This window comes from Conger conger, chromosome 2 (genome assembly GCF_963514075.1).
Source record: "Conger conger chromosome 2, fConCon1.1, whole genome shotgun sequence".
NCBI lineage: Eukaryota > Metazoa > Chordata > Actinopteri > Anguilliformes > Congridae > Conger > Conger conger.
Window position 1 is genome coordinate 49,279,717 of NC_083761.1, and position 14,216 is coordinate 49,293,932.

The 14,216-nt window shown below is 38.4% G+C and overlaps 1 protein-coding gene across 8 annotated transcripts; it reads right to left on the bottom strand.

Moving 5' to 3' along the window:
* Nucleotides 1–3,643: 3,643 nt before the first annotated feature.
* On the bottom strand, nt 3,644–7,667 carry pheta2 (PH domain containing endocytic trafficking adaptor 2). 8 transcript variants are annotated; one of them, XM_061231129.1, is made up of 5 exons: nt 7,368–7,630; nt 7,116–7,218; nt 6,393–6,502; nt 4,885–5,188; nt 3,644–4,805 (listed from the first exon to the last, which is right to left on the bottom strand). In XM_061231129.1, exons 3-5 carry the CDS (start codon nt 6,471–6,473, stop codon nt 4,372–4,374), a joined length of 819 nt encoding a protein of 272 aa, XP_061087113.1. In that variant the 5' UTR covers nt 6,474–6,502; nt 7,116–7,218; nt 7,368–7,630; the 3' UTR covers nt 3,644–4,371. The 8 variants fall into 8 exon arrangements, with proteins under 8 accessions (XP_061087113.1, XP_061087116.1, XP_061087117.1 ...); XM_061231132.1 differs by lacking the exons at nt 7,116–7,218; nt 7,368–7,630 and adding an exon at nt 7,637–7,667; XM_061231133.1 differs by lacking the exons at nt 7,116–7,218; nt 7,368–7,630 and adding an exon at nt 7,637–7,655 and having other exon boundaries at nt 6,393–6,498.
* Nucleotides 7,668–14,216: the final 6,549 nt, after the last annotated feature.

A 14,216-nucleotide genomic window follows, 5' to 3' on the forward strand; every position in this document is an offset into this window, starting at 1 on the left:
TGGATTTTTTTTTTTTTCCCAATGAATTCTTAGGCCTTCTCAATATTTTCCTCTGCATTTCCCCATGGTGTATCCATGTGCAGCAACTAGTTTAGAGTAAATGAAACTTCACAGAATAAACATTACAGCATTATGTACTGCATAAATTGAACCTGAAGTTAACCGTACCAATTTTAGTTGAAAAAAAATGGAAATCTCAATGCACATAATATATTTGTTTTAAAGTTGTGAATAATTTAAAATGAAAGTGTTAATGGTTAGCAAAACATGATCAAACAATTAAATTAAAATAGCCTTTAGGTACATTTTGCCCAACATAGGTCTGCCCTCTGACACTCAGTCACCCGCCCACCAATCTAATTTCATATGATATCTCATTAGTCTGCAGATACAGACTGTACAGTAAGCACTGAGCTAAGAAAGATGATGTCCCTCCTCTTACTTATTGTAATTACGCATTGTTTTTCCTGTTTGCATTCCTTTTTGTTTCTCGTAATACACAATGTACCGAGTCACTGAAATGTTTGTGTTGAACTGACTCCTTACCTCTTTTTATATTTTCAGGAATTTTCTTGTCATAACATTCCCCAAATCTACCATTCTAACAACCTGTGCTTTTCATAATGGTAAATATAGGTTCTTACTTTAGATCGACTGTGTAATGATTTTGTTAACAACAGTTGAATTTGTGTTGCATGTCAGCCATTCCATACCAAGACACTGAACAGCCAGCAGAAAGGAGAAGTCTGACTCTGACCTAACTTTGTGATATCTCTCATGTCTGCTGACCTGAATGTGGATGTTCAGAATGCATAATAAACCTTAGTGTCCTGAAAGAGACAAGGAAGTGGAAGGAAAAAAGGCTCAGAAAGATACTGCCCTCAGATGGCATTCACTGGAACTGCTGTGTCTTACAATTCACACAACCCAGTCAAATGTGCCCAGCCAACCCTGAAACATTATCACAATTATCAATCTTGAGGACTGGATATGCAAGAGACTATGTATGATGAGATGTACATTTCAATAAACTTTACAGTGCAATCATAGATGCCACTAACTATGGGTAGTAAAATGAGAAATGACTGAACAGGAAATGAAATGGGAAGTTGGCCTGTGGTTTCTCAGACGCTGTGCTTCAAATATAGCGGATGTTGTGATAACATGTTTTATTTTTGTCTTTAAAAACTTGTACTTAATCACATGACTGATTTTATTTAGTGTTTGTTGAATGTGGGTATCATACTATAGCCAAAGCTATTGCAACCATTAATTGAAAACTAGCAAAGGTTTAATGCAGCTGGTGAGCTCATACTTGTTTGTATCATCTCCTATTGATTGTGATTACAGTGTGGTTTTAACAACCTTATATGGCTCTACTGTTTCAATAAGATGCTGCACTCTAGAAAATAAATAAGGGTACAAAAAAAACCATAATGTCTTGTCCTGCTCTTCACAGTCTACCACGTGAGCTGTTGAAAACCACTCAGTTATAGAAAATAAGTTCCCAAGCTGAGGTCCAGGGTGTATTACAGTTTTCATGCCAGTGAAACTCTCTGAACTTTGGTTCAAATCATCTTCATTGGGCACTTAGTGGACTGTAAGTTTTTTATGCATACATTTTATTTGGGGTACAATTAGGCTTCCTTACATGTTACATGTCCATATTATTAATGTGTTTCTTTTACCTTTACTTGTTTTGTATCATTCTGTTTAACCACACACCCTTTACACACCATTATTTGGCTCAAGGACAAACTAACAGCTTGTGTCTCAATGTCTCTTTAGTCACTGTTGCGTTTGGGAGTAGAGCACATGGACAGAACTTCAATCAAAATGCTTGCGCTTACTGTGCTATGGTGAGAACACAAGATAACTGCACATTATTTCCCTTATTAACTGAGTATATTATTAAACTGCAGACTGTCATCTTTAATTTGATTAATTTGAGGGTATTTACATCCATATTAGGTGATCTATGTAGGAATTACATCCCTTTTTATAAATAGTCCCCCCCATTGCAGGGTTTCAGCTCAGCTATTTCTGATTCACGTGTATTCAATCACTTCCTTCGTGCAGGTATAAGAAAGCTTTCTGTATCTAGTCTTGATTAAAGTTTTTTGATTGCCATTGGAATCTGTTTTTGGAGTTTGTCAATATAAGGACCTGAATTGTGCCAATTACAGTCAAGGAAGCCATTATGAGGCTGAAAAATAAGAAAAGAAAACAGTCAGAGCCAAACAATAGGCTTACCAAAATAAATGGGTTTAGAACATGGTGATATTTCTATGTATTATGAAGAAAGGGCATGTCCTGGCAATATGATGTGGTCACTTGTGATGTAGGAAGATATACCTCATCTGACACTTTTGATTTTGAAGATATACTGAAGAGAAAAAATTTTTATCAATGAAAATGTTTTTTTGTTTTGTTTTTTCTCATATAATCTCATTAACTAAACCATGTCATATCCAGGCCTATGCTTGACAGTTTCTGATGGAGACAGGTCTTGTGAAAAGAATAAGCTTAGATGTCAAAGGCTTAACCATTGGGTTCAATTTGAATACAATGGACCTGTTTGAATTTTTAGTAAAAGAGGGATGATATTTTCTACAAATGCATTTCCAGTGACTAAAACAGTGTAAATCGGAGTCTTGTTTTGTATTTCTATTTGTTCATTATCTGTAAAACTGTATTTAGGTATTTTGGCCTGCACTTAGTGAGCATTTTATTAGGTATTTATTAGACTTATTGGTATTCTGCTGCTGTAGCCTATCCACTTAAGAGGTTTGATGCATTGTGTGTTACATACCACTGTTGTAATGTGTGGTTATTTGCATAACTGTCACCTTTGACCAGTCTGGCTCTTCTCCACTCCACCCTCTCTTTTGCACCATACTCTGCAAGCTCTGAAGACTGTTGTGCGTGAAAATCGCAGGAGATCAGCAGTTTCTGAGATATTCTTTGAATATAATAAGATGAGCTATTTATTAGTTTATTTGACAAGGTCAATGCACATTAGTAGCATTTCTGCAAATGTACCTTTTCTGCAAAGTGAGAATAGCCTTTCATGAACCACAAATGTCAACCTACTGCATGAAAACCTTGTTTCATTTTAATTGTTTTCACAGATAAACATGATGCCCCCCATGCCTTTATAAAAATAAATCACATCTTCACACAAAATGAACACTTTCATTGTTAAATGTGATCTAGCAGAGGTAAATGACAATTGAGATAAAGATTGAATATTTTGGTTTCTGTATTGCTTAAAAATCCCAAAAATGTCCTGGATCTGTTTGACCTAGGTTAACAGTATTACAGAAGTAAATAAGTAAACAGAACCCAAGGGTTCTGTTCATGAATCGATCACATAAGTCATTACCATTGCTCTGTCAGCTACAGTAGTACAATGTCTTTGCGTGATGTGTATTTGTTTAGCGACTTTCATACAATTGCACCATAGGCAGTTGCCAGTCTAAAAAGTTCTAAAAGGAGGCACAATATTAAAGAGTGGAATAATGAATAATGATTTTTCTAAACTCTATTGTCTCTTTTTACAAATAAAAAACAATTGTTCATAAAAAACCTATCAAATTAATGTTCATGATTCATTTAAATGACAAGAGAGACTTCCAGGCAATGCAAGCAATTAAATCATTTATTCAGGTACAGACATTCTAGACAGAAATAAACAAATGCTTTCACATGAATGAACCACTACCAACTTGGATTAGATTCCCCATTGTGTTACATCAGCTGTTGTTTGGACACACACTTCCATTGCACAGCAACTCAAGTAACAAGTCTTAACAACTGCAGAGGTCCAAAGCACAATCTACCCAGAGCTGGGTATTTATAGCACTTAATCTATATTTAGGTTGGTTGTGCTGCCTTTGTATGGGTTTTAGAGTAAAATTAGATTAAAAATTCTGCTCAAATTACCTGAAATTTAGTCACTCTTTACCTTAAAAAGATTGGAAAAGATAGAAGTAATTCCGGGCAAGGGTTTCATTTCACAGATCGGTGGATGAGTCTATCTATAAACTATAAACATCAGTCAGTCATATGGCTCCATGATATGAATATCTGCAGCTAAACATAGGAAGCCAAATATTAAACAGCTTAAATATTGTATTGATGCAGTCAAACCTGAATTGTATCGAATAATCTTACAAAGGTCTCTCTAATCCCATTATGCAGAAAATCAGATTAAAGTTGTATTCTGACATTGGTAAAACACAATAAAAATAAAGATTGCAGGATATAGATATACAGAAAAATCTCTTTGAAAAGGAAACTGGGTTTCAGAAACTAACTTCAGGTTTTAATATTATCATAAACTGTCAGTAAAATATTACCCAGTTCCTCTCACCCAAAATCAATTAGATCACCCTCTTGCTTGCCCTCTTCTTCCAGCTTCTTCTGCAGCCAATCAGCTCTCAGCTCCTTCACTTCCTTTCCAAAGTGCTCATGCAGTTCACCAAAATCCTTAAAGGGTCCTGACCCCTCTAAGGGCCACTCCCCAAGAGGTGGGGCAGGTCCATTTATAGGTGTGACAAGGGCATTTCTCTTAGGCCACAGTTTTGGAGACCTCTTACCAACATGCTTGCTAGAAGTGGGAGGGGCTTGCAGCAAGTTACTTGTGCTATAACTTCGTCCCTCCCTCACAGCTGGCCTGGGTTTTCGGGAGTAGGGGGGGCCTGAGTTCATGGAAATCAGGGATTTGGCCAGCCTCCCATCGTCTGGACCAATTACCGTGGAGCACTGATAGGCATCACCGGCACAGGTTTCTCTTCTAATTTCTGTAGGAACAAGGGACATTATTGTTGAAAAAGACTTCAATGTCCTTGAATGAGTGGTACAATACCAGCAGTTTCTTACCTTCGTACTGCTTCTCCAGGTCTCTCACCAACAAGGACAGGAAGCTGTGATTGGCTGAAAGCAGGGCTTTGATCCAGCTCTCTTGACTCTGCTGGTCTTCAGCTGAAAGTTTATAGGTCCTGAGGCCTGTCCCACTGAACACCAGCGAAAAAGCAAACTGCTCTTCAGATTCACACAGTTGCACTGAGCAGCCTTCCAGAACAATCACTCCAATCAGGTCACGGTCCCCTGGGCGATCTTTGTAGAACAGAAGGTTACCCTTCAATATGAACCAGCGCTTCTGGTACGAAGTGTTCCTTTCTCCCTGGATGTAAGATTGACAGCGATTTAGGATTAAAGCACACAAACATTTGAATTAATTAGTTACATTAAGGAGAGAAGAGGAGAAAGTGAAGCGAGAGTGAAAGGAAAGAAACACAAAATGCAGCAAATATGGTGAAGACATCAACTCCCATTTTGTACGCTTTCATGGATTACTAAATGGGAAGAGCAAAAGTGCAGAAGCATATTGGGAATCCAACATATTATCATGGTAGTATAGACAGAACAGGGGATGTTTCATCAAAACCATTCTTCTATAATTTACAGGAACTAGCAAGCAAATTAAAAAAAACTTAGTGACTGATCAATGGCTAGTTAGCTTACTACTATGGGTTGAGTCTAAGAGATACCAGACTTGTTGCACATGAAATAAACTGAATGATTATTATAAATAATTACTTTATTGAAATGATAAAATCCTTATTTTCCTTCTAAGGCATTGGAATAGTATTACCACCTTACAAGCGGCCTTGCCTAATATTTTGAGAATGTAAAATATAAGTCACTGTCAGATGTACCAGCCTACAATCTAGTATTACTATCGGGTATTAAACAGAATCTATTTGATCAACACTTGCCTGCAGTACATTGTCTGATTAGAAACCTAGCCACGCAGCATAAAACAAAACTGTTTTTCCTATCTGCAATAACAAATGCATATATATTCTGATGCAAGTTAAAAACAACATTTTAATAAACTGAAAGGTACATATTGCGATTTACAACTACAAAAATAGTAGTCTGTGAAGGCACAGTAAGACAACATATTCAACCTGATGCGTTCAGCACTACAATATTTCTAACCATGGAGTCTAAGAAACCTTAAATTTGTAAAATTAGCACATTATCCAATCTGGTCCATCTTCTACATCTTTATCCAGTTCTACAGTGGACTGACAGTCTCTTTTATGGCTCCATGGATTCAGTTCTCATCCCTCGCTTTGTTAGCACATCTACTCCTGTCAGTCATCAAGATGTGAACCCTTAGGCCTTCAATATAAGGGTACACAATCTACTTCAGATGCATTTACTGTATATTTAGTTTGGTTTTGTTACTTACAGGAAATGTATGTATTCAGTACTGTTTATATGCTGATCATTGTTCAATAGAATCCTAAAGAATCCTAGAGAATACAGAATATATAGCTTATATTCATGTTTGTATTTTATTTCAGATCTAACAATACCTTCTTATACAGATAACCCTCTTTGTCAACAGGTGAGCTGCATGACGAGTAGTGGGTCAGGATCTTCTTATGGAGCTTCATTACAACGTCCCCTGCCTAAGGAAAACTGTCTGCAAAGAGTGAAATTTGTATTCCTGAACAAATAAACACAAGCATGTTTGTACAATATATAGTAGTACAATGTATTACATCACTACACTATTTTTGTCATCCATCCATTAGCTGAAACAATGAATACCACCCTAAATTACAATTTCAAAAATAGACAGCGTCTCCCCTGAATTATTTTGGAAAATGAGTCCTGACACTGAAAAGATACCAGGGTATTCAACAATTAGCCTAATGTTCAAGTCAAAAATGAGCCATACTCGTCGTAAAATGGGGAAGAAACACGGTAGTCTATACTATTTGTAAAATAACAAAGTGGCATAGCTTAATTGTGGCATAGCTTAGCCTACATGTAATACGCTTTTGGAAATATTTGCCTTTTCTAAATATAGCCTGCCCTTTCAATGCAGCAATCTCCTTCGTACTGTTATACGAGACAACCTTGAAAACACAAACGCAGGCGTACTACAGGCTACATTCCCGTCATAAATTATTTTATGAAATATTTCCCACTAATCGATTGATTCAAACGTTTGACAGCAGCAAAAATGGAGTTCATAATACGGTGGTTTACGTTTTGTTGAGCGATACAAATTATAAGTAGCCTACACTTACCTGAGAAAATGTTTACCTTACCGGCAGTTCAGGTAGGCAAAACGTTTAACAAGCTCTCCTTTATCACACCCTCGTATCTATCTGTCTCTCTGCTTCCGCATTTCTGAAAAATATGATTAAACTCCCAGGAAATAAGTCCGAACATAAAACGTTTTCAAACCTCAAACGTATCTTTAAATCTGGAGTTTGAAGCATGAGCCTAAAACACGTTAATATTTCAAATCCAGTATCGAGTTGCAGACACACACGTACCTAGCCTACCCTTCCTCCCCTCGATGTTGCGAAACATAAATAACTCGACCCACTTCCTGGTAGACTAACACACAAATTTGCACATTGTCCACGTCAACACTACAGATAGTAAATAAGTAAATAAATAAATTGCAGAACTTTGCAAACAATGTTCTATAAACATTATATGCAATATACTCTGACGGCATCAATAAATATGGGTAAGACACATATGAAATGCATTTTCATTAGCACGTGAATAAGCCCATATGTGGCAGCCTCCTCCTCACCGCATCCAGATGCCTTCACCCTCGATATGCATTTCACACGTAGTTTCTAATGGAAGCAGAGAGAAATGATTTAGCATATGAATGACGTAATAAACGAATGTAATTTCAGTTTTCATTTAGCCCCTTAAGTCCGGCTGGTGAGGGTTTTTTGCATTCATCCCTTTTTTCAGCCTGCAATTTTCAATCGCAATGGTAAGTTTGTCTCTGAACAGTAAGCTATTTTTAATTTAGTTGCAGAGAAAATGTGTTACCCCCATCCATTTGTAAGAAAATTCAATAGGCTATAACCTCAGCTCAGCATGTTATTGAAGTGACAACTAAAAAGCATTTTAGCGAATGACTTTTCTATCGATGTATAATTTGTTAGGCTTGCATAAACACTGCATAAGGAAACTAGTATTTTCAGTTCTTGAGATTTTATGCCAAAAAAAGTTCCATCCATCCATTATCTTAACCCAGTTATCCTGAACAGGGTCGCAGGGGGGCTGGAGCCTATCCCAGCATTCAACGGGCGAAAGGCAGGAATACACCCTGGACAGGTCGCCAGTCCATCACAGGGCACACACACCATTCACTCACACACTCATACCTATGGGCAATTTAGACTCTCCAATCAGCGTAACCTGCATGTCTTTGGACTGTGGGAGGAAACCGGAGTACGCGGAGGAAACCCACGCAAACACGGGGAGGACATACAAACTCCACACAGAGAGGCCCCGGCCGACGGGGATTCGAACCCAGGACCTCCTTGCTGTGAGGCGGCAGTGCTACCCACTGCACCATTCGTGCTGCCACGCCCAATAAAAGTTGATTGACATCTAAATAGAGTACTTCCTTCCGAGTAGTTCCAATGAATCTCTTGTCTGAGTGAATATTTCTAAGGAAGACAGTGAAAACAACATTGACAACACAATAGAGGGCATTTTCATTGACGTGACCTAATTTTATATTTGTAGCATGTGAAATGATGTAATGTGTGTGACTTGTTGATGGGGGTTGGGTATTTGACAAAAACTTAAATCAATGGACCTCAATGAATATATTGGTATATAAAATGGTATTATCGTGATTATTGTACTTTTTACGATCTTCTCGACCTGCTGTCTGACAATAGCTGCAAGGAGAGGGAGGCAGGCGGGGGGGAAGTGCAAACACTTTTTTCAGAATAAAAAGTGTTGTATAGTTTAGTAAGCAAAATGCAGCATTTTACACCTCATAAGACATTTAGTCCATGATTAGAAGACATAGATTAGAAAAAACAATGCAAAATAATTTTTGGTAATATTGTCCTCAAATTTTAAAGGGGATCTGTTCAGTGTTGTGATAATGTGTCCAGTCAAAAAATCTTTTCAGCAAGAAAATAAACTTCCACTTTCACAGTGTGTGATCTGCTGTAACTTTGTTTCAGTAATATTTGGAGTAATTCTTCTGACTCTTGGAAAACAAACCCCAAAGGGTTACCTTTCAGAAGAGACCAGGGTTATGCCTGTCATCAAAAGGGTTAAAAAACTATTTTATTTTGGGTATGTCTTCTGTTCCTCATTGTGAGATATTGACGTTATCTTGCCTAACTGTGTTACTGTGCTCAGCATTATAGTCTCTGTTATTCTAGTTTTGTTGTATTGTGCATGTTTTCATTAGATTTCTATTTTGCCTGAAGTGGATTATTTACCTTGATCTTTGTTTTTTGGAGACCTGTTGTTTTTGGATAATCCCTTGTTCTTTGACCGATTAATTTTGGACTGTGACTCTTTGGATATTTCTTTATTACACTCTGTTACTCTGCACTTGGATCCTCTGAATCTCCTTATTACAAGTACACAAGCAATTTGTGGGGCAATGATGAGTGGTGTTCTTATCAGACAACTGAAATAAATTTCAGATTTCCCACAAAAAAAATGTTGCTGCAATGGCCTATCTTCTATATGAAAAGCCATATTTGTGCAAGAATTCATCAGAGGGCAGGCTCAGTAAAGTATTAAATAAATTGCCGGAAACAAAAGGTCTTACATAAAGTCTTAAGGCTTAATGTTCATAACGTCGCCCAACATTGATGTTAACCATTGTTTAATTAAGCAATAATGTCAGGAGTCACACCAGCTTCCCCCTGCTACCCCCCACCACAGGTACAGGAATCCACCCACCACAAACAACCAGGACACAGGGATAAGTTAAGCAGAGTCTTTATTACAATTTTGGATGAAAACAGTTCATCCAAAACTGTTTTTCTCCCCCTTTCCTGAGCCTGCGCCCGCGGGCGGAACCGAGACCAATTACCCCGGTCCACATAAGCATGCGTGCTCCCAATTACCAAAAAAGGAAAGGTCGCTTACCAAGTCAGTGGCTTGTCAGGCTCACCTCCTGACAATAACTCACGACAGGTAGTGGTATATAGAAATTTTATCACAGCTTTATTTACAGTACAGCCTTACAGTACCCTTCAACAGCAAGGTCAATTCCTTTGTTTTTGCTATACACTGAAGACAATTGAGTTTGAGGTAAAAAAAAAAAAACATCTGAATTTCAGCTTTTATTTCCTGGTATTTTTATCTAGATTTATTAAACAACTCAGAACATATTACCTTTTGTATCAGACCACCCAAAGTTTAGGTGAGAAAAAGTATTGGAACAGGCGTTTCTTGTTGCCCAGATGTATCCTGTTAGATTGATTGGTTAAATAGTAAATAGTTCTGAATGTCTACTCTTGGTTTCAACCTTGGGTTTTGCCTGTGAAGACTGCATTTGTGTTAGAAAAGATAAACCAACATGATGACCAGAGAGCTGTCTTTGGAAGAAAAGCAAGCCATTTTGAAGCTTAGAAAAGAGAGGAAATCGGGTTGGGGATAGCTTGTACAACAACTTGGAATGTCCTGAAAAAGAAAGAAACCTCTGGCGTACTGAGCAACAGACATGGAACAGGTCGACCAAGGAAAACAACAGCAGTTGTGCTGAGCTGTGAAGAAAAACTCCAAAACAACTGTCAGTGACATCACAAACACCATAGGGTAGGGGTGAAGATATCTCAATCAACCATTCGAAGAAGACTTGCAATATAGAGGAGGTACCACAAGAGGGGCGGCACGGTGGCACGCAGTGGGTAGCACTGTTGCCTCACAACAAGAAAGTCCTGGGTTCGACCCCTGCCCATGTGTGGAGTTTGCATGTTCTCCCCGTGTCTGTGTGGGTTTCCTCCCATAGTCCAAAGACATGCAGGTTACAGATGAAAATATTTACATTGCGTATTTACATTGATCTGGAAAATGAAAGTGTAGATTAATGTGCACTGTCCCTAGTAAAGAAATAAATAAAGGTGTAAGAATCAGACTACAGTGATGAGTAGGCCCAAACAGAATATGCTGACTTTTTTGGGGTTTTCTGCTGGGTTTCCAGAGTAAAATCTGCGGTGTGAATTTTCGCTACAGAACTGTACTACAGTCATTTATGAGCACATTTGGCCATGCATGCAGTGTTAATTCAAGCTGAGAGGACCACAGAGTTACAGGAAGTAAAAAAAATGAATTAATTAATGTAATCAGAATTCAAAATTTTTATTTCAGTTACCACGAATTGCAAAAGTGTGAAAATGTCAAAGATTGGGACACACATAAAACTATAATTGAACTTGAAAACTGACTGAAAAAATGCACATGGAGTTCATAGATCAGCCATGAACATATTAAGAATAAATGTGCCCATTATTCAAGAGATGGTTACAAACAGCTGGCAGTTTAACACTAGAAAGGCCATCGGGCATTTTTGACTTCATAGACAAAATTCACTTTTTCCTCAGTTTAGTCAATTCTTCATGACCATACAAACTGTCTTGAAGTATATATTCCAAAAACATTATAACAGTGTAATACTTGTGTATTTTTATGTTTTTCCATCAACTTTCTGAAAAAAAAGATTTTTCTAGATTTGGCATCATTGTGTACCAGCGGGCGTGTATTTATATGAAATTAATAAATATTAAAATTCCCCTCCAATCAATGTCTTTTCATGCAGTGGGGCATATTCTTCCCCCCAGCGCCATAGGCTACAGCTCTGTCTCCCCCTCCTCATTTAACGGCAGTTAGATCAACTCCCCACCCCCCAAAGATTCCCCCTGAAAGAGCCGTTTCACTCACATATACGTCACATCGCGGAAGCTAAATTAGGAGCCTATTAATTACTCTTATTGAATCAGTTAATTGTGTTACCCTTCTTATGTAATTGTTTGCAATATTGCACAATAAGCACAGCATAGGATTCGTATTCTTCATGCCACGCATAGCTATTTCTGACATGTGTTTTAAGAGAGTAAATAATCCAAGTAACACTAACAGCCTTTTAAAATTCAGGGACTGAACCTTTGTTTGGAACAAAAACTAGCATAAACAGGACCAAGGTTGAGAACCACTGCCCTAATCTACCCCAAACACACACTATAAGGTTCTATTTACTTATTTATTTTCCTTTTGATCATTTTGTTTTATGAATCTTCTTTTCTGAATTCCTTTGACATGTCTTATTGTTATTCTTAATGTAGCATATACACTCACTGAGCACTTTATTTTTTACTTTATTACACCTACTTATTCATGCAATTATCTCATCAGCCAATTTTGTGGCAGCTGTGCAATGCATACAATCATGTAGATACCGGTCAGGAGCTTCAGCTAATGTTCACATCAACCATCAGAATGGGGAAAATGTGATCTAAGTGACTTTGACCATGGAATGATTTTTGGTGGCAGACAGGGCGGCATGAGTATCTCAGAAACTCTCCTGGGATTTTCACGCACACTAGTCTCTAGAGTTTGCAAAGAATGGTGCAAAAAACAAAAAAAAAAATATCCAGTGAGCAGCAGTTCTGCAGACAGAAACACCTTGTTAATGACAGATGTCAGAGAAGAAGGGCTAGACTGGTCAAAGCTGACAGGAAGGTGACAGTAACACAAATAAGCATACATTACAACAGTGGTATGCAGAAGAGCATCTCTGATCCCTGAAGTAGATAGGCTACAGCAGTAGAAGTCTAAAAAAGAAGTCTAGTAAATATCAAATAAAGTGCTCAGTGAGTGTATGTAGTAATATAGGCCAACTATTAATTTTACTATTGTTCAATGTTTATTGTTACAACTAATTCACATGACGCAGCAGCACATATACATGAAAGCAAGCACAGCTTAATAGCCAAAGCAGTTTATTATGCTTTAAATGTATGAAATGCATTTCATAAATGTATGAAATGCATAAAATTTGTTTATTTTTCATTTTTTGGCAATATGCATTTGTAGCTACATCTTGACAGTAAAGCTAATTTGATAGTGAGAGAGAAATAAATAGGGACTGGAGAGGCAGAAGCGATGTTCTAGATTGTACTTGAAAACAAAGAAAACGTCAGGCATAAAAGCTAACACACGCACTCACCCACAAAATATCTTCATACGCAGTGTGACACCTCCGGATTGTGAGATGCTGCGATTGTCGCCGGCAATATATTAGGTTATGTTATAGAGCGAGAGAGACGGCAAGTTCAAACATCTGACAAACATATTAGGAAACGACCATCTTTACCCTTCCCCCTCACGGTTTATAGCGAAAAATTATTAACCAAAATAAGAACATAAATTCTTATAAAGCCGTGTACACTCCCCCATTCTAGTAAAAGTCCTTGCCGTATTCATTGTACATAAATTAATCCCACTTGGCTCCTCTATAGTAAATCTGCTTTTGAACATTATTGCTTGTTTTCTTTCACTTTTTATACAACCTAGCTACTAGCTTAGCTTAGTAGCTAGCTACCTACTAACTTGCGAGAGGGGACAATGTTGTATTCACTTGTTTATGACTTTCAACGTTCAAATTCCGCGGGAATTCCGCTGAGTTTTAGTCGGAGTTCTGCGTCCGCGGATTCTGTGCGAGCCTAGTGATGAGGCATTGGAACAAAGTTCTGGAACTAATTTTTAACAAAGGTTTATGGACTGATGAGATGAGTGACATCCAGAGCTGGAAGGACAACCACCATCTAAAGCTCAACCCATGTAAGACTGAAATGATATTCATTCCTGCTATTACCTCTCCCCATCTGGATCTCTCCATTTCCCTAGGGGATACCTCACTGACGTCATCACCCTGTGAAAGGAACCTCGGCGTGGTGACGGACAGCTGACTGTCCCTCTCTGAGAACATTGCGGCGGTGACCCGGTCATCCAGGTTCTTCCTATACAACATACGGAGAATCCGCCTCTTTCTCACCCCCTACTCGACCCAGCTCCTGGTCCAAGCGATGGTTTTGTCCCGCCTGGACTACTGCAATTCCCTCTTGGCTGGCCTCCCAGCGTCCGCCATCAGACCCTTCCAACTTATCCAGAATGCAGCAGCTCGTCTGGTCTTCAACCTTCCCAAACACTCACATATCACCCCCCTGCTTACTTCCCTCCACTGGCTGCCTGTCCTGGCTCGCATCAAATTCAAAACATTGGTGCTAGCCTTCCTAGCAGTTAAGGGGTCTGCCCCAGCGTACCTCCAAAAAATCATGAGACCCTACACCCCTGCCAGACCTCTTAATTCGGCCACCGCTGGCCACTTGGCGGCT

Excerpts from the sequence above, each read along its gene's own strand:
- pheta2 (XM_061231132.1), bottom strand. The coding sequence starts at position 6,473 with ATGAAGCTCCATAAGAAGATCCTGACCCACTACTCGTCATGCAGCTCA. Across the intron at positions 5,189-6,392 it reads AGGGTTATCTGTATAAGAAG|GGAGAAAGGAACACTTCGTA; the intron begins GTATTGTTAGAT and ends TCTTACATCCAG. Across the intron at positions 4,806-4,884 it reads CCTGGAGAAGCAGTACGAAG|AAATTAGAAGAGAAACCTGT; the intron begins GTAAGAAACTGC and ends TTGTTCCTACAG.